Source organism: Nycticebus coucang, chromosome 7 (assembly GCF_027406575.1).
Source record: "Nycticebus coucang isolate mNycCou1 chromosome 7, mNycCou1.pri, whole genome shotgun sequence".
Classification (NCBI taxonomy): domain Eukaryota; kingdom Metazoa; phylum Chordata; class Mammalia; order Primates; family Lorisidae; genus Nycticebus; species Nycticebus coucang.
Genome location: NC_069786.1, coordinates 127196882 through 127217203, shown reverse-complemented (window position 1 = coordinate 127217203; position 20322 = coordinate 127196882). Strand labels below are relative to the sequence as shown.

The 20322-nt window shown below is 41.8% G+C and overlaps 2 protein-coding genes across 8 annotated transcripts in view; both read right to left on the bottom strand.

Annotated features, from left to right (window-relative positions):
- Positions 1 to 9123, bottom strand: part of SP100 (SP100 nuclear antigen) — a 74621-nt gene extending 65498 nt beyond the window's left edge. For 2 of the 7 annotated variants that reach the window (XM_053598260.1, XM_053598261.1), the window contains exons 1-2: positions 8986 to 9101; positions 5499 to 5636 (exon numbers count right to left, since the gene is read on the bottom strand). In XM_053598260.1, the coding sequence (XP_053454235.1) occupies positions 5499 to 5636; positions 8986 to 9017 (170 nt within the window). In that variant the 5' untranslated portion in view covers positions 9018 to 9101. Of the gene's footprint in view, positions 1 to 5498; positions 5650 to 8985 lie in introns of all 7 variants that reach the window. The other 5 variants (XM_053598263.1, XM_053598265.1, XM_053598266.1 and 2 more) reach the window with 5 other exon arrangements.
- A 9352-nt stretch (positions 9124 to 18475) lies between these two features.
- Positions 18476 to 20322, bottom strand: part of SP140 (SP140 nuclear body protein) — an 81944-nt gene continuing 80097 nt past the window's right edge. The window contains exons 25-26 of the mRNA XM_053598259.1: positions 20001 to 20144; positions 18476 to 18931 (exon numbers count right to left, since the gene is read on the bottom strand). Of these exons, the coding sequence (XP_053454234.1) occupies positions 18833 to 18931; positions 20001 to 20144 (243 nt within the window). The 3' untranslated portion in view covers positions 18476 to 18832. The remainder of the gene's footprint in view (positions 18932 to 20000; positions 20145 to 20322) is intronic.

The following is a 20322-nucleotide window of genomic DNA, read 5'->3' as shown; positions in this document are numbered from 1 at the left end:
AGCAATCAGGCAAGAGAAATAAATCAAGGGTATCCAAATTGGGAAAGAAGAGGTCAAACTATCACTTTTTACATATGATATGGTCTTATATCTAGGAAATCCCAAAGATTCCACCAAGAAACTCCCAGAATTGATGAATAAATTCAATAAAGGCTCGGGCTACAAAATCAATGTACACAAATCAGTAGTATTCCTTCACATCATAAGAGTCAAGCTAAGAGTCAAATCAAAGGCTATATAACTTTAACAATTGCTACAAAGAAAATAAAATACCAAAGAATATCCTTAACCAAGAAGGTGAAAGATTTCTATAAAGAGAAGTATAAAACACTGAGGAAAGAAATCACAGATGGTACAAACAATTGGAAAAGCATATCATGCTCATGAATAGGTAGAATCAACCTATTAAAATGTCCATACTAACCAAAGTGATTTACAGATTCAGTGAAATCCCCCTCAAAATACCAACATCATATTCAAAATACCAAGATCTAAAAAACTAATTCTACACATTGGAACCAGAAAAGAGCCTAAATAGCCAAAGCAATTTTAAACAAAAGTAACAAATCAGAAGGCATCACATTATCACATTTAAACTACACTACAAAGCTATAATAATCCAAACAGCATGGTAATGGCACACAAAAAGGACTATAAACCAATGGAACAGAACAGAAAACCCATATATAAAACCATCTACACACAGCCTCCTGATCTTTAACAAAGCAGACAACAGTATATATGGAGAAAAGAATTTCTGTTCAATAAATGGTGCTAAGAAAATTGGATAGCCACATACAGAAGAATGAGAGGATCTGTATCTCTCACCCACTCCTAAAAAATAATTCAAGATGGATAAAGGACTTAAATGTAAGGCATAAAACCATAAGAATTCTAGAAGAAAATGTTGCAAAAATTCTATTAGATATTGTCCTAGGCAAAAAAAGAAAAAAGAAGAAGACCCCAATGGCAATATAGCAACATTAAAATAAATAAATAAGACTTGATTAAACTAAAAACTTCTGCACAGCCAAGAAAATAATCAAACTCAAGCAAATTAGCAAGAAAAGAAAATCAAACAATCCCATTAAAAATTGGGAAGAAGACACAAATGGAAGCTTATGAAAAGAAGATAGACAAATAGCCAATAAACATGATAAAAAATGCTCAATGACCCTAATAATCAGGGAAATGCAAATTAAAACCACCTTCCCCCACCCCAGATATTACCTTACCCCAGTCAAAATGACTTATTTAAAAGTCCAAAAACAATAGATGCTGGCATGGATGCAGAGAGACACAAATGCTTGTACACTATTGATGGCACTGCAATTACTGCAACCTCTATAGAAAACAATATGGAAATTCCTGAAAGAAATAATAGTAGATCTCTCCTTTAATCCAGCAATCCCATGACTGGATATTTATCTAAAAAATAAAAAGAAGTTATTTTATCAAAAAGACACATGCACTCAAATGTTTGTTGCAGCACAGTCCACAATTTCAGAGATGGTGAATCAATAGAAGCACCCATCAATTCATGAGTGGATTAACAAAATGTGGTACATAGTATATACTATGCCATGGACTACTACTCATACATGAAGTCAGATAACTTAATGGTTTTGCAACAATTTGGATGGAACTTGAGACAATTATCCTAAGTGATGTATCTTAATAATGGAAAAACAAACACCACATGTATTCGCTAATAATTTTGAATTAATATATATGCACAGAAAAAAGTAAAAATCGTTGGAAATCAGGCAAAGAAGATGGGGGAGAAAGGGATGGGGAAAAACATTTCATTGAACACCATCTGGATAACAGACATTTTAAACACCAACTCAAGCATTAAAAAGGTGATTCATGTAACCAAATACATTTGTATCCTCAGAATACTTTAAAATAACATTAAAAAATTAAAAAGTCCAATAAACATACAAATGCAAACTCACCAAAACATAAATGCGAAAACATTCCTCACTCATTAGATTGGCAAATACAGTTTCATTAGTGACACAATGCAGCGTGGGGGGAAGATTCAGAAAAATAGACACTCATTCTAGCTGATGTGACCGTGAATTACTACAACCTTTCCAGAAAAGGTCTGGCAATACATATCAAATTTTAAGATACATGACAGGATGATTCAGTAGTCCCAATTTTGGAATCTATCCCTTAGAAATAAAAACACCAATATGCATCCTATAGAAATAAGAGTTCCAGAACTATCAATGAGTTCCCATTTCTTCAAGTGAAAGCAAAAACCTTGTACTGTCCAAATTCTCTGATATTATCCATCCCCTTTCTCCTCTCCTTTAGCTCACTTCTGTCTGGATACATGGACCTCTTTGCTCTTTCTTTTTTCCTTTCATTTCAGATTGATATGAGGGTACAAATTTTTGTTACATTGTTTTCATTTCTGAGGTGAAGTTCAAGTTGTAGTTGAGCACTTCACCCAGGGTGCTTGCTGAACCCTCACCCTGTACTCATTAAGTAAGATCCTGCCAATTGCCCTCCCTCCTCCTGCCAATCACCCTCCTTCCTCCCACATCTCCTTTCCCTCCTCTCCCCTTCCCCTCACTAGAGAATACTTGAGTTTTTCTTTTGTGTGGGTGTATTGGTTTCATATTAGTGTTGAGTACATTGGATAATTTTTTTCCATTCTTGAGATACTTTTCTAAGAAGAATGTGTTTCAACTCCATCCAGATAAACACACAAAAATGTAAAGTCTCCATCTTTTCTTATGGCTGAATAGTACCCCCTACTACACATATACCATATGGTATATCCATTCATGGGTTGATAGGCATCTTGGCAACTGTGGACTGAGCTGCAATAAACATACTGGTGCAAATGTTCTTGAGGTAAAATGATTTTTTTTTCTTCTGGATGGATACCTAGTAATGGGATTGCTGGATCAAATGGAAGGTTGACTTTTAGTTCTTTGAGAATTCTCCACACTTCTTTCTGTAGAGGTTGTATTAGTTTTCAATCCCACCAGCAGTGCAGTGTTGCCTTCTTTCCACATTCACATTTCGAATCTGGAAATTAAAGAGCTTGTGATGTGGGCTAATCTCAATGGAATTAGGTGATATTGCAGATGTTTTTGATTTGCACTTCTCTGCTGATTAGGGATGATGGATATTTTTTCATGTGTTTGTTGGCCAGTCATCTGTCATCTTTGGAGAAGATGTTTAAGTCTCTTTCACACTTATCAATGAAATTGTTTGCTCTTGTCTTGTTGATCAATTTGAGTTATCTGCAGATTCTAGTTTTTAGTCCTTTGTCAGACTTATGGCATGCAAATATCTTCTCCCATTCTGAAGGTTGTCTGTTTACTTTGGCTGTGGTACCCTTAGCAGAAGCTTTTTAGCTTGGTCAGATCTCATTTATTTATTTATTTTTGGTGTTGCTGCAATTGCCAAGGGGGTCTTCTTCATAAAATCTTTTCCCAGGCCAATTTTGTCAAGAGTTTTCCCCACACTTTCTTCAAGAATTTTTATTGTTTCATGTCCTAACTTTAAATCTTTTATCCAATTATGAGAGGTATGGGTCTAGTTTCTGTCTTCTATTTGTGGCTAACAAGTTCTCCCTGAACCATTTATTAAATAGGGATTCTTTTTCCCAGTGCATGCTTTTGTTTGGTTTGTCAAAGATCGGATGACAGTATGTGGCTGGATTTATCTCTAGGTTTTCTTTTATATTCTATAGATCTGTATCTCTCTTCTTGTGCTAATAATACAGTTTTGATCACTATAGAATTGTAATATAACCTAAAGTATGGCAACAGGATGCCTCCAGATGTGTTTTTATTTCTTAAAATTGTATTGGCTATTTGGGGTTTCTTCTGGTTCCATATGAAATGAAGTACTATTTTTTTTCAAGTTCTTCAAAGTATAATGTTGGTGCCTTGATAGGGATTGATTAAATCTATAGATTGTTCGGGTAGTTTGGAGATTTTAACAATGTTGATTCTTCCCAGCCATAAGCATGATATGTTCTTCCCTTTGTTAACATCTTCTGCTATTTCTTTTCTCTGTGTTAATTTCTCAGTTTAACGATTATTGGCATACATGAAGGCTATTCATTTGTGGACATTGATTTTGTATCCTGAGATATTACATTATTTCTTGATCACTTCTAAGAGCTTTATAGTTGAGTCTCTGGGGTTTTCCAGGTATAAGATTATGCCATCTGCAAAGAATGAGAGTTTGACCTCCTCTGTCCCCATTTGAATGCCCTACATATCCTTCCCTTCCCTGACTGCAATGGCTAGGACTTCCAGCCATACACTGAATGGCAATGGCAATAGTAGGCATCCTTATCTGCTTCCAGTTCTAAGTGGAAATGCTTTCAGTTTTACTGCATTCAATATGATATTGGCTGCATGTTTGTTGTAAATGGCCTGTATCAGCTTAAGAAATGTCTCACCTATGCCTATTTTCTTATGTATTTTTGTCATAAAAAGCCTTTTCTGCATCTATTGAGAGAATCCTATGGTCTTTGTTTTTTGTTTCTATTTATGTGGTGAATTACATATATAGGTTGAACCAACCTTCTATCCCTGGGGTAAAACCTACTTTATCATGATGTATAATTTTTTTAATGTATAGCTGTATTCTATTTTCTTGGCTCTTATTGAATAGTTTTGCATCAATATTCATTAATAATATTGGCCTATAGTTTTCCCTTTTTGTTGGGTCCCTTCCTGGTTTTAGAATCAGGGTGATATTTGCTTTGTAGAACATGTTGGATAGAGTTCCTTCCTTCTTTATATTTTGGAATATATGTTATACAATATAGGTACTAATTCTTCTTTGAAGGTTTGGTAGAATTCTGGTGTGAAACCAAATAGTCCAGGGCTTTTCTTTATTGAAATATGTATTTTTTATTGATGCAATTTCAGTGCTTGATACAGGACTATTCAAAATTTCTTATTTTTTCCAGTTGAATTTAGGAAGATAGTGTGTTTCCATGTATGGTTCATTTCCTCTACATTTTCAAATTTCTGAGCATAGAGTTTTTTGTAGTAATCATTAAGGATATTTTGTGGTATCTGTTGTTATTTCCCCTTTTTAATTTCTGATTGAGGTTATTAGAGATCTTCCTTTTCTGTTTCTGGTTAGTCTGGCCAAGGGATTATTGATTTTATTAATCTTTTCAAAGAAACAACTATTTATTTCAATGATCTGAATGATTCTTGTGTTCTTGATTTCATTTAATTCTGCTCTGATTTTGGTTATTTCTTTTTTCTTTCTTTCTTTTTTTTTTTTTAGACATAGTCTCACTTTGTCACACTCAATAGAGGGCTGTGGCATCACAGCTCACAGCAACCTCCAACTCCAATCACTTAGGTGATTCTCTTGCCTCAGTTCCCAAGTAGCTGGACTACAGGCACCTGCCACAACACCCAGCTATTTTTTGTTGCAGTTTGGCTGGGGCTGGGTTTGAACCCACCACCCTCGGTATATGGGGCTGGCGCCCTACTCACTGAGCCACAGGTGCCGCCCTGGTTATTTCTTTTCTTCTGCTAGGTTTGGGCTTGGGTTGTTCTTCCTTTTCCAGTTGCTCAAGATAGTCCATTAAGTTGTTTACTTGCTCTCTTTCTGTTTTCTGTACGGGGCAGGAACTGGGGGGAAAGACTTAGAAAAAACTAACACTTAGAAGAATCATGGAAGAAATAGAAGAAATTTGAAAAATTATCATTTTCACTAGTAGAGAGAAAGTATTTGATTCATTAAAACAACAACAATGAAATACTGTTAAAAAAAAAAACAAAAAAAAAAAACAAACTTTTAAAAAGACCTTTTGTAGGGGCCAGGCTTGGTGACTCACATCTGTAATCCCAGCACTTGGGAGGCCAAAGTGGGTGGATTGCCTGAGCTCACAAGTTCAAGACCAGCCTGAGCCCAAGTGAGACCCTGTCTCTAAAAATAGCCAGGCATTATGGTGGGTGCCTGTAGTCCCAGCTATTTGGGAGACTAAGGCAAGAGAATCACTTGAACCAAAGAGATTGAGGCTGCTGTGAGCTATGATGCCATGGCACTCTTCCGAGGGTGACAAAATGAGACTCTATCTCAGACAACAACAACAACAACAACAGCCAAAGAGCTTTTGTAAATTAAAAATATAGTGGTAGGAATTTTTAAATCACTAGAAGGAATTAAGGAGCTGAGAAAATTATATAGATGGTAGATTCAAAAGAAAAGAGATGTAAGATTGCTAATAAAAAAACTCAGAAATTCTCTAGAGCTATGGTCCCCAACTCCTAGGTCACAGATCAGTACCAGTCTGTGGATGTTAGGAACTGGGCCACACAAAAAGAGGCAAGCAGCGGATGAGTGAGCCAAGCTTCATCTGTATTAAGAGCCACTCCCCATTACTCCTATCACCACCTGAGCTCATCAGACCCCACTTCTCGCTCCCATCTGTGGAAAAATTATCTTCTATAAAACCAGTCACTGGTGCTAAAAATGTTGTGGACTGATGCTCTAAGAGATCAGTCTAGAAGATCTAATATCCAACCAATAGTACTTCCACAGAGCTAGACAAGAGAGAGAAAGCAGAAAGGAGGAAATATTCAAATATATATCACAATCAAAATTCTGAAAACTGAAATAAATTAGTTTCCATTTAAAGGGCCCTAGAGTACTCAGCATAATGAATAAACTCAGCACCCACATAATGAGATTTCAGAATCAAGGGATTTAAGAGAAGAACCAGAAAATCTCAGAGAGGCAAAGCAGGTATTCAGGAAGCTGGACACAGACTAGGGGACACAGAGGAAAGAACTATTGGGCTTCTTTAAGGCCTTGTTGACTATTTGACATTGGAAACTATATATGTATTACTTTGGTAAAATTAACAATTGTAGTAGTAAAAGTATTTCAGTATAATTTACTCTGGATTAAACAGATTAAAAAGGAAAAATTATATAATTATCTCAAAGATTCTTTAAAAGGCATTTCAATGAATATTCTATACATAGCTGTGATTTGAAAAAATAACTTTTAGTACACCAAAAGTAGCAGAAAATGTCCCTAACTTGGTAAATGGCATTTATCAGACAGCCTCAACATAAACATTGTAAATATTCCCTTAAAATCAGTAACAAAATTAAAATGATAATTTTTCTTGGTGCTATTCCATATTGTAATGGGAGTCCTGGCTAGCACAGTAAGACGGAGAGAGAGATAAGTAAATAAGAAACAGAAAAGTTTAGAGGTACAAATTCTGAAAAGGAGGAGACAGAACTTTTACTCTATTTGAATATGTAGTTATTTCTCCAGAAAAATGCAAGACAATATTAAGAGGAAGAAGACCACTTAGTAAAATTCCTATATACAAGATCACAAACAAAAAATGATGGATTCTCTTATGCCAGCAATAAATAATTAGGAAATGTCAAAAAAAAAAAAAGAGTTTCCACTTACAAATGAAAATTTTTAAATGCCTAGCACTGAATTGATCCAATGAGACTCCCACAGGACCCACTGAACATTACTATAGAACTTCAGATACTTGAATATTGGAATAAATAAAGAGATACACATATCTGGGACTGGGATTATTGAGAATCATTTAAAATTGAGATTCTTCCTAAATTCATTTTTTTTATTCAGTGTCTCTCAGTTGAATCCTAGCAAGATAGATCACAGAACATTACCTATAAAATCATAGTAAGTAAATCGTTTCGGTATTAAAATAAATAAAAAATAGAATTATAGATTAGGACAGGGGTCAGCTATACAGATTCATACACGAGAGGATGTAGTACCAGGGTCCCTATCAGGAGAATGTGACCTTGAGACAGGAATTGGCAGGTATTGCTTTGGGTATTGTTGCACTGCTTGAGTCAAGAAGTCTCAAACTAAAGTTTCAAAATTACCCTGAACAAAACAGGATGTAGGCAGGAAAAGTTCCAACAAATTAGGACCAAGGTGGTGAACTACCTTCCACCCCCTTCCTTCCCCTTGTTTAGCCTATAATTAAGCTGTTGCTTAAAAGGAAAAGGAACAGGAACCAGGGGGCCTGTTCTCTTCTGCAGAGAGAACTAGCCTCTATTCTGTCTGTGGAGTAGACTTTCTACAGTTTCTGAATAAATCTGGTTTGCACTTTATACTGTTGGTAGCTCTTGAATTCATTCTTTCATGCGTGATGCCAAGAAAGAATTGCAGCCAGTTGTACTACAGGTGGTTCCCAGCTTTCAGTTTTGTTTGTTTCTCTCTCTCTCTCTCTCTTTCTCTCTCTCTCTCTCTCTGTTGTACTACAGATCTTAGTCAACCTCAGTATACAATTTTCTTTCCTTATCATCTAGAACTTTCACCTTTTCACTTAAAGGAAGCTTTATGGCTTCTCTATGGCATATCTGAGTTGCCAGCATCACCACTCTCCTACATTGGGGCCATTATTAAGAAAAATTCCCTATTCTGTGAATTGTTTGCTTGTTTATGTTTTGCTAGTGTTATTCAGTTGAGGTGTTTGCCCTTTCATGGTATGACAGAGTTTGCTAAATATTCCAGTAAGTATTTAGCCAGGACAGGTGAAACCACAGTATCGGTGTTTAAAGTAAGACAGGTATTTACTCTGGAGTGTCTATGTTCTAAACTACCTTCTCAGACATGACATCTGTGAAAATACAAGAAAGCAGAGGGACGTGAGAAGTTTTAGAAGTCATGGGGAAATAATGAATCTTTGCCTGCCTCAAAGGACTCCTGTATTCAGACAGCCCAGGCCAGCAGAGCAGCAGCTGCAAAACCAGGAAGTCACGTGTGTTATGGGAAGCTGGACTCACACCAACAGCTGTCCTGCTGCAGTTTAAAAAACCCAATTTCCTAATTACTAATTTTCTTTTCATTGTATTAATACCTGTGTCCTTGTAAAGCCAGACTAAACTCAAGTAAAGCTTCAGACACGAAGTGGACTAGAGGCATGAAGGCAGCAATATTGCCAGAGAAGAGGGGGAGATAAAGACTCACCTGGTGCTCAGGTCACAGCCCTCACCTGCCATCCTCAGAGCCAGGGTCCTGATCCCTCCAGTCTGCCTGACCTGAGTCCACGTCACTGCCGTGTTCGGAGCAGAACGTCTGCTGACAACTGACTTACCCAGAGAGGGCTCCGCCCCAATGAAAGTGAAAGTATGTACGTGTCGCTGTGAACACTGCCTCCCAAGGGGTTTTCAGCCTTCCTGAAAGGTGGCAGAGGGAATGGAAAGCCCCTGGGCAAGGCCTGGAGGACCAGGGAAGGAGAACCCCAGGATGAGCAGGGCCAGCTCCCAGGAGCCCATATGTTTATGCAAAGGACAGCCAAAACATCCACCCGAACCCCAATTGTCCTCAGCTGCTTCTGCCTTCCTAGAAGGCTGCACAGTTTACTGGGCATGAGAGTTGGGGGACAGGGGACGGGGGTGAGGAACAAGTTGGAGAGAAAGCCAGAAACTTCAGGTCTCTCAGAACCATGGGACAAAGGACTGCAGACGGCCAAAATGTTGCGGATTATTATACAGTGGGGAGAATGTCCTGGGACAGGAGGCTTGAGACAAGTTGCTGACAATGGTTAACATTTTACATGTAAGGATTTAAGGTATCTTGACTCTAGGGCTGCTTTTCAACATCCAGGGGTGAATAAGAGACATCTGAGCTTCAGATAAGTCACTGAAAGTTTGAGAGGGCAAAAGCTTGCTGGAGGCTGGAACCCAGATGATCTAGAAATGAAAGGGTGGAGTGACTGGCTGGGGGGGTGACCTCTGCATCGAAGTTATATCTGTCCCCAGATTATTCATTCAGATTTTGATTCAGAATTCCACAAAGAACGAGAGGTCATCTAGAAGACACTCCACATCGGTATAAAATCAAAGGTAAAGACAAGGAGGCAGTTGGGAGCCCTGGAGCATTAGAATCCAGGCTCTGATATAAGCAGAGGGCAGAAGCAGGTGAGGATTCAGGGACTGGAGGGGGACAGTGCCCCAGAGCCATGTTTTCCACCTTGGATTCCACTGAGTCTGACTTCTTCCAGCTGCCAATAGAATGATTGTTCAATTACACATGAAAATATGGGACAAGGGAATTTACACACTGACTTCCCTTCTGCTCTTTCTTTTCCCAAAGGAGCAAGTGACCATCAGTCTGGTTGGGACAGAATCCAGGACATTGATGAAAACATCTTTTCCAGTGGGCAGGGACACTGTGCCTACCAGGTATTACACACTCTTAGGTGTCTGTCTGTCTGTCTCTCTCTCGCTCTTCTCTTTGTCTATCCCAAACCCCTGCCTTTGTGGGGCAGAGGGCTGGTAAGCTGAGTCTCTGCTGGGCACTACTGTCCTCTGCTCTCAACCTCTCTTCTCTCTGCCCCTAGGCAGCAGGCTGACCCAGACCACAGTGGAACCAGCACTGACATAAACGTGCCCACTATTCCCCTGGGTGGGCTTAGGGTCTGCTAAGATCAGCACCTGGAATTCCAGGCCAATGGGCTGCAGCCTAGATGAGAAAAACCACACAGGGAGGCCAGGCAGCTCCACGCTGGATGTGTTTCTGATGGGTTTAAAGTTCTAGGAGTCAGACCTGCCCTCAGAAAGGAGGAGGATGTTTCCTCCAGGTTGTGGTCATCCTCAGGTCCCCCTGCTGGCCTCAGAGTGTCATCTGCACGGGGCTAGCCACCACCAGGATTGTAGGAAGCCTCCTGGCTTGGGATGGACCAGAAAAGGCAGCAGTTGGAGCCTTCAATGGCTTGAATGAACCATAAAGCCCTTTCAGAGTCCTCACTATTTCTGCAAATCCCTCCATGTGTCTGTTAGTAATCCTGATGACTGGATTGTCCTGGCCTTTAGGACTCTTGGGTGAGGCATGTGTGACAGAGGAGCGCACCTGCTGGCCCACCCAGGTGGCCTCCACCCACCACAGGAAAAAGCCTCTCGGACAGCCCCCTTCTGCTTCTTTTGGTTTGTAAGTGGGAGCTTCTATCACACGGAGTGTCAGCGGCAGAGACCGCAGATTCCTCAAAGGAATCAAGGAAAGGTGGGGGAGGAAAGTGTAGCTCCAGGAAGATTCAGTAGTTATGAGGCAGGGAACTCAATCATGAGGAGAGGGTTCCTCCAATTGTCCCTGCACAGAGGACTTGGCATCCCAAGTTATTTCTAGTAAGGGCAGGTCACACACGCTGACCATTGTCTAAACTTGTAATGCAGGGAAAGGATAGAGCCTGTCTTACCCAGGAGAGGAAAATGTGAGTGGCAAACAGCTGATCCAGAACCCGGGGGCTTTCCCAGGGCACCTGTGCATAAAAAAAAAAAAAAAGTCCTGCATAGAGAATGAAGTGAGTCTAATGAGCTGTCCCCAGGGCCAAGAGCGGTCTGAAACTGGCACAACAGCTCTGTGCATTTCCCTTGCCTGGTGCACGTGTTTCTCACTGGTACAAATGCTATGCCCATGAATCAGAATGGTGTCTTAAAGGGCCCCAGCCCACCAGCACAGGACAACCTCCTGGGGCTGGCAATGTCATGAAGTGGGTCTGGGCTATCCCCAGGGTTTACTGGGTATTCTGTGTCTCACCTAGTGATGAGGCTTTCAGGTGCAGGTGAGCTATAAAAATGGCAGGTGGAACAGTTTTTCCGGAACGGATGGCCTTCAGGGTCTCCTGGTAAAATGGCTTTCTGGACAACATTCTGGCTTCTCAAAACAAGGGAAATGAAGTTAAAGACTCACCCATCTCAGTTGATATTGATTCATTTTCTTGAGGGACATAAAGAGAATAAAAGGTAAGATCCCTGAGCTAGATGCCATTTCTGCAACTACTAACCAGTTGAGAATGGCCAGGAGATGCCAATAGTAGTTGACACCCTTGCTTCTAGAGAAAATGGATATCTCTCTGCGCTAACCAGGAATACTGCCTAAGGTCTATGACACCCTCTCCCATGAATAATTCCAGGGGTGTTTACCCAGTGAATGTGGAACGGTGCTAAGTGAGGAGCTCACATTTATCCCAGAACTTGGATTCCAGGCTGAACCATAATGACAACAATGTTTCTTTGATCTATGCCTGAAAGAACCAAGTATTGGAAATTGGGTCCTTCTGCATGAGGTGAACGGGCAGGTGGCACCTGTATTTATCATTTAGCATTCACACAATGGTACAATGCAGAAACATGGGGGTATTCTTGTATATCCTGAATAATCACAAAGCAAAACTGTCAGCTTGCTCCTGAACAGCACTCCAGGCCACATGTAGTGACATAAGACTTTGCAAAAACTTCTAAGAACAAACATGTCCGCTGGCATGCAAAGTGCACCAACCATAGGCTCAATCCCATTCTCAGAGACCCACAGACACCAGAGACAGCCAGAAGCTACAGCTACATCATTATGTGACCAAGACTTGTGCTCTTGGGATCTCAGAATCTTGCATCCTCCTCCTCATTCAGACTCAGACAACTGCAGACAGACACTCTGAAGAGGAGTGCAGGGGTTGGAAAGTGGTCCTACCAACCTTCCCAGCAGCTCTGACAGGACACATTTATAGACGTAAGACAAGTATCTTGGCAGAGGAATCACTCCCTTCCTTGAACATTACACACCCTAGTTTCTAGCTAATATATTGGGAATTGGGGAGGGTTTACCACTATAGGACTCTAGAACGCACCACACTTATATAAACCAGTGTAGACTCTACCTGTCTCACTCGCCATGGGGTTCAGGGGAAAACTTGAATTAAAATGTTAGGAGAGAAAACCCCCAGTTTTAACTGGACACAATGGCTCATGCCTGTAATCCCATCACTTTGGGAGGCTGAGGTGTGAGGATCTCTTGAGACCAGGAGTTCAAAACTAACCTAAGCAACAAGGTAGCATCTTACAAGGGTACATGTGAAACTTAGTAAATGTAGAATATATTGTCTTAACACAATAACTAAGAAAATGTCAGGAAGGCTATATTAACCAGTGTGATGAAAATGTGTCAAACTGTTTATAAAACCAATGTATGGTGCCCCATGATCACATTAATGTACAAAGTTATGATTTAATATTAATAAAAAAAAACAAGGTAGCAAGACTCTGTCTCTACATAAAATACATAAAAACTGGCCCAATGTGGTGGTGTGCATCCATAGTCCCAGCTACTCAGGAGGCCGAGACAGAAGCATTGCTCAAACCCAGAAGTTTGGGGTTGCTGCGAGCTATGATGAAGCCACTGCATTCTAGTCTGAGTGAGAGCAAGACCCTCCAAAAACAAACAACAACAATGACAAAAACCACCACCCAAGTTCTTATGCAATGTAGGAAAGGGTAGTTTCATGTCAGATGAAGAATTTCAGACCAGGGGATCTGAACAGAAGTGTCAACAGAAGCTGAGCATGTTAGCCCATGCCTGTAATCCCAGCACTTTGGAACTCCAAAGTGAGAAAATGACTGAGGCCAGGACTTCAAGAGCAGCCTGGGCAATATAGCAAGACCCTGTCTCTACAAAAAAAAGGAAATATTAGTGGAAAGTCTAAAGGCACCTGATTAGTTACATTGTTCTGCAGCACCCAGTGTCCAGACCATGTCTAGGGTAACTGCACTAGCAGCTAATTACACACAGCTCTCGCTTGAATCAGAACAGGAAGAGCTTTTGTTTCAGCAGATGACTTACATAGTTTGACTCAAACTGCACACTCTGTCTTGTTTGCAGTGGGCAAAGCTCAGCCCTTGGTTCAGAGTGATTTTAGTTTGCCTCAGGCATTGGTCAGAGACATCTGAAGGGTTCATACACAAATTTTGAGTTCCTTTCTATGACTTTGTGCCTTTGGAGATTTTCTTATCACTTCTCAGAAAGCCTGGTACTCTGGGCTTCCCACCAACTCCCAGCTCTATCAACCAGGAAGAAGATGGACTTTCTACTGAAGTTTTGAGTCATCCCCCATGTAAGGTGGTGGCTTCTTTCAGGGCCAGGCAATGCTAGGAAGACAATCTCTGACTTTTGACTTCTCCCCAAATTTGGCCTGTTCTTGTTTACAGAGGTTTTAGGAAGTTATTATTATTTTTTTAACATTGTTCAGAGTTTCTAGCTGTTATTAGCAAGAGAGCCAGTTGGTTAAGAAATTCTTCCCGAATATTAGAAACAGCTCCCTGGTCCTCATTCCTAAGCAGCAAAGCAGCCATGCCCACTTCTGCACCCAGCCATGTCCAAGAGACACCCCTGGGTCCAGAGAGAGCACCATGAACCCAGGCCCACCCAAGAGAAGAGACGGTACTACACGGTAGTATCAAACAAAGGCCACCTTTGTTAGGAGATACCCAACTCAGAGCTAAACATACTTTGTACTGTAGTGCTTGTAAGAGTGGACCTGTTTCAATAAACAAAATAAACAAAATAATATGCCTGAGGCAGTGGGGAAGACACGCACTGTTTTGGATTTCAGTTGGAGTAAATGCTTATAAGCCACTTATGCAGATGAGACATATAAGTTGTTGCCTAGAGGCCTGAGGCCTACGAGTATTTTCTTTGTTAGGGGAGAAGACTAAATGATATATCAAGTCTGGGTTTCATTTCAGGGACTCATTTAAGCAGCCATCTCTTTCTTTTCTTTTCATTTTTCTTTTCTTTTCTTTTTTTTTTGAGACAGAGTCTCACTATGTTGCCCTGGGTAAATTCATAGCTCACAGCAACCCCAAACTCTTGGGCTTAAGCAATTCTCTTTCCTCAGCCTCCCAAGTAGCTGAGACTGCAGGTGCCCACCACAATGTCCCGCTATTTTTTTGTTGCAGTTGTCATTGTTGTTTAGCTGGCCTGGGCTGGGCTGCATGTGGCTGGTGCCGTAACCACTGTGCCACGGGCGCTGAGCCACAGCCATCTCTTTCTAGAGGACTCAGGCTTTAGCCTTCACTCAGCCTCCTTCCTGCTCTGACTTCCCTGAGCATCTATCTAGGAAGTAAATGGCACCCAGATTGGTATACAAGAGAGTTGGCCTAATAGGATACTCAATCACAGTTCCTGGGCTCTGATTCTGGGGACTTGAGAAGCCTCCCAAAGTCTCCTCTCCTTCAGGGCACCAGGTTCATCACAGCTCCCAGTGACATAGGCATAGTGCTTAGGGTAAGAACCCAGCTGGACTCCCCAGCATTGCAGCAAACACCCCTCCTCTCCCTGAGTCCAGATAAACTGGATTGACCTGATGACAGGCTAGGGCCTTGTCCTTGCTCTCAGCTGTCTAGGGGTTGGGGCAGACCCTTTCTCTTCTGGAACAGTGACCAACTCAGCCTTTGCCTCTGCAACACAGCCAACCCACTCCAGTAGACTAAAGGAACTCATTTCCCCAGCTCTGTAGCCCCTCTGACTAGCCTGGAATTATCCCATCCTCTATCAGACAGCAGTGATCCACCTCTGTGAGTCCCCCAGTGGGCTCTGTTAGTCAGCCATGTTTCCCTGGCTTGTCCAGCCTCCTCTGTCCCCCTTTTCTAATAGCATTTGGTTCCTTTCGGTAAACAACCTCTTCCTTTGGGTCTAGGAGTAGAGGTGGGACTGTTAATCAAGATACTGGTCCTTGAGTAAGCCAGGCCAGCCAGAGTTGTGGCTTACTTGAGGTTGTGAGAGTTTAAAATAATTGATGAACATTAACTAACGTCCTTGACAAGATGGCTGAGTCAGTCCTGTGTCGGTTCCTGGGCTATTCAACAGCTCAGCACCCAGACTTCCTGCCCTTTCTGTGAGCCACCGTGATTTCATCAGTGAAGTCCCTTTTTGTCTAAGTGAGACAAATTGAGTCTCTCGATGGCACAGAACCCAGATTGATACAAAGATGCTTGTATAAATTTTCTAATTTTGTTTGCTTATTACTTATGTATTGCAAACAGGACCAGATACTTTCTAAGTGTATAATAAATATCAACTCATTAATCTTCACAATAATCTAGTGAGTTAGGTACTACTTGTATCTCCATTTTGCAGATGGAATCAGTGCAAGGAAGGACAAGTAGCTTTCCAGCCAGCCAGGAGGAGGAAGAGGAGCTGGGCTTCTATCTACGTGGGCTAACTTCAGAGTCTCTGCTCTTAAATACTAGCCCATGCTACCTCTCAGTGCAGGTTAGTACTACTACCCTGTTTCCCCGAAAATAAGTCATCCTCAGAAAATAAGACCTACTTACAGGAAAGATAAGACGTTCCCTGAAAATAAGACCTAGCGCATCTTTAGGAGCACACCTTAAAATAAGACACTGTCTTATTTTCGGGGAAACAGGGTAGTTATGACACCAAAAATAACTGAAAAGAGCCACACCGAGCTGGGTGCTCAATGGATCCAGTGAACCCATTGTGACATGGACATTACCTGACCTCCATACACTCTACTCCCACAGGGGGCCACAGTGATGTTTAGGGCCCCCAAGCACTAGCACTGACTCTGTATTCAACAATGCTTGAAAGATACGTATGTTTGCTTTTCTCCAGTATGTGGTTGAATAAATGTCCATAGCTCCCTTTGATGAAAAAACAAGGGAGTCACTGCTGTGCACATTTGCAAGGTCCTTCCTCACGAGGAACTGTCCCTATTTCCATCAGGGGGTTCTGGGTCTCACTGATACCTGGCTCAGGTTTGGAAACTGGGAGAGAGAGCTAGACTTTTCACTGAGGTAGTGGTAGCCTTCTGCTCATCTATTTTTAATCTCTTTTGATGACACATATGAAGTGAGATCTTTGTTGGCTGCCCATCTGCCTTGCCTGTAGGAGGCCATATCCTGCAGGCCACCTCCTCACACCTTCAGGCCAGGCCCCCGGCTATCTTTCTAACCTTGTTGACCCTTATGGAAATTATTTTGTTCTGACAATTAAATGCTGCCACCTGGACACTGTTATTCTGGAATTCTGTCATTTCCTTTGCTACTAAGGAACCCAGTTCTGCAAAAATTTTCCTACCGTAATTCAAAAGTACAGAGGACAGCCATGGCATAGCTTCTTAAGAATGTTGCTGCCCCTCAGCAGTGTGTCCCGTCTCGCCTTGAGTTAGTACGTCTGCCCTCCTGAGGAGCTCAGTCACCTGATGGTAGATTTTCCAGCAGTAACGAGTAGAGCCAGCCTAGCATGCCAAGTTCCCTAGGCTTTGACTCTTTTTCCCTGGAGTGTGCCATGGTTGTTCTGGTAACTCTGCTTTCATTTCATTTAATGTGCACGATGGTTTATGCTCAGCCTCTGTGAACCATCCAGGAGCATATCAGAATCATCACTTTTGGCCCTTGCCAGGCTAATCGAACTCTGTAGCAGAGAAAGTGTCCCTGCATTGACAATTCTCCCTTACCCAGTCTTATATTTTACCTTTCTGGATCTGGGATCCATTCACAGACACAATGTTCCAGCTCCTGTTGACCCATATTGGTGGCCCTGCCCCGCAGCTCCTTTGCAGTATGAACCCCCTCTTCACCTTGCTGCCCCACCCAGGATCTGCCTAGACAGGTTATGCTGAGAGGCTTCTGCACAGTCTTCATTCAGGCAAAATGAGGGCTGGGGTAGGAGAGGAGTGGTAGCTCTCCCTTCCAACTGGGAGAAGGAGACTTTTCTGCAAGCCTAGTGGTTTCTTCTTAGGTATCTGGAGCTCAAAGTTCTCATGTGCGTCTACCTAGTAGCCCCATGCTGACTTTCAAGGCCCTGACTTCAGCATAAGAGACTATCCTGAGCTTAGGATTCAGGATAGACTTCTCTGAAGTTCTGCCATTCTTAAGATTAGGGCCTGTGCCAAACCTTCTTTGCTATCTGCCTTCCAGTTGCAGATATGAGGTCTTTTTGCTTTGAGTCGAGGATTAATAGATCTAAGTCCGTCGTTTACTCTTTTCAACACATTAGTGGCACTTAGCAATAGTTAGTAACTAGTTCTCATAATTACTTTCTCTCCCATTTTAAATGCCAGACAATTAATTACACCAGCTGGTATACCTCTTCACCCAGAGCGCTGCCAGTTTACCACAGGTGAAAGTTTGGGCAATTGCATGAGTTATAGCACTCCTGGGACTATCAATATTCCATCTATCACCATTTTGCTAGACAGTGACCCCATTGTCAGAACTTGCTTCCTAAGGGCCATTACCTTAGGTTGGGTTCCCCAGAAACACTACCAGAGATGAAGAATCTTAAACACATGATCTATATTGAGAGTGCTCTCAGCAGAAGGGGGTTCAGGAAGCAGCATCATGTGGGTAAAGCTAAGCCAGGATGTGGTCACAGCTGGAGATCAGCCCCAGCCTCACTCACGGGGAGCACAGAACACACAGCCTTTGTTCCGGGCTTCCAGGGGGAACCTCCAAGTGAAGCAGGCTCCATTTGTTCCAGGACAATGCTCTGAGGACTGGTGGCATTAGCAGCATCCACAGAGTTGGGGGAAAAGAGGTGGCCAGAAAAGGAGATGGTGCCAGGACATCTACAGTGTGGCAGGGGCGTGAGAAATGGCTTCCCGCTACCCTTCTAGGTTCCCTGGCTGGGCTATGAATTAAATTGACCATGAGGCAGATTAAACAGGAAATTAAAACCAGTTTTATTGTATGTATACATTTTTATTGTTTATATCCACAAAACAGGAGATTACAAGAAGCGGGGCAGGTAACTGATGCTTATAGGTGAGAGGCGGTCGGGGCTGTGTCACCTCCAGTCTTCTTCTGTGTGATCAGAGTTAACATTCCCTAGTTGATGAGTTTCTCAGGGAGGGAACTTACGACAACCAAGCCCTTCCGGGGGCTCCATCTTTGGGCAGATAAGGGGAGAAGCCCCTCCCTGCATTTGCTGTCACCAAATGCTCTCATTTTGAAGTAATCAGCACAGCAGTAGCATATTTAGGGGTGCCATTTCCTAAGCCCCTTCAGCACCCCCATACCAGTCAACTGTTTTCATCTGTTTCCTGAATGGCAAACACTTCCTTAAAATTCTTCTCAAATTCGGCCTCCAGTCTAAATCCCATTTGGCCAAAATTATTGTACTGGAAAAAAATAATAAAGACAAAAATAATGATATTCATGATTGGTGTTGTTAGACACCTTACAACTGAGCGTGATTGCAACTCTTGTCTTTTATTTAAAAAATTATTTAAATTGGCAATTTATAATGGCATATATTTGGGGATACAAAGTGATGCTGTGATTCTTGAATACTATGCGGAAAAATTAAATGAAACTAACTGGCGTATCTACTTACCTCAAATACTTACCAGTTTTTGCGGTGAGAATATGTGAAATTTACTCTCCAAACAATTTTGAAATGTACAATACAATATTATCAACTAGGACTCTCGCCTTAAATACCAGCTACATAAACCAAGTTAAATTTGAAAACTCATGCAGCTAAGAGTAATGTCTGTTTGCTACAAGTATGATTATTTCTTAATCAACTAGACAGAAAAGAGAAATCATTACCACAGTTTGGAGACTATTAGTTACTTGGATTTGGCTGTTTATTTCAGTGAGAGTTTGAAAAGTAATCTATGTTCTTTGCAACAATTCAAATAGTGGAAGCACCTAAGGTAAGATCACTTCACTTCTAGAACATGGTTGTGCCAGGTTGTTACAGGATGAGGGCAACTAAAATTTTCTAGGCACCAATGTGGGAAAAGAATTCTCATAACCCTGACAGGAGTGCAGCCATTTTAGAAAATTAAGTCAGAAACCAAAAGTCCCCTCCCCAGATTCCTGGAGTGCCTCAAGGCCAAAGTTCTCGGAAACATCCTACCCATACCCCGACCCTAAGGATACGCCCATAATCCTGATCGGCACTAGAGAACAGCCCCAGACAGTACCCGTGCTCACTGCCCCATTCCAGCTATCCTGATAAAGACTAATAAAAACCTTTTGCAACTATTTGAGAGCTAAGCTCATACCTGGTCAGTCTCCATTCTCCTTTTCCCTTCTATTAAAGCATTTCCTCATACCTGCACTGGCCTCCTCTTCTTTCTTGAAGACTTGTACCCCAGTTTTATGCCAGAACCTCTCAACCAGAAAATGAGGGCAACTCAATGGCATGGAAGTGAAACAGAAGCAGGAAGGGCCACTGACCTTGTACGATGCCCTGTGGTTTTGGAAGATGAGGCGCATGTCCTGCACAAACCCCTCCACCTGGGGGTAACACTTCTCATTCAGCTTTTTCTTGATTTTGTCCAACCACATAGGTTCCTTCAGGCCCTGACAAGCCTCTCCAATCTGGTGACAAAAATACCAACAGGAGAGCTACCAGCATAGTTCAATGTCTGCCTTCTGTGGGTTCCCATAAAACCCAGCAGAAATCCAACAAAGCAAAGGCCACGGTAGCTTGTGCTCTTGCCCCCACGGGATCAAGATCAGGGCTATGTAATATCACAGCAACCCATAATCGTGGCTT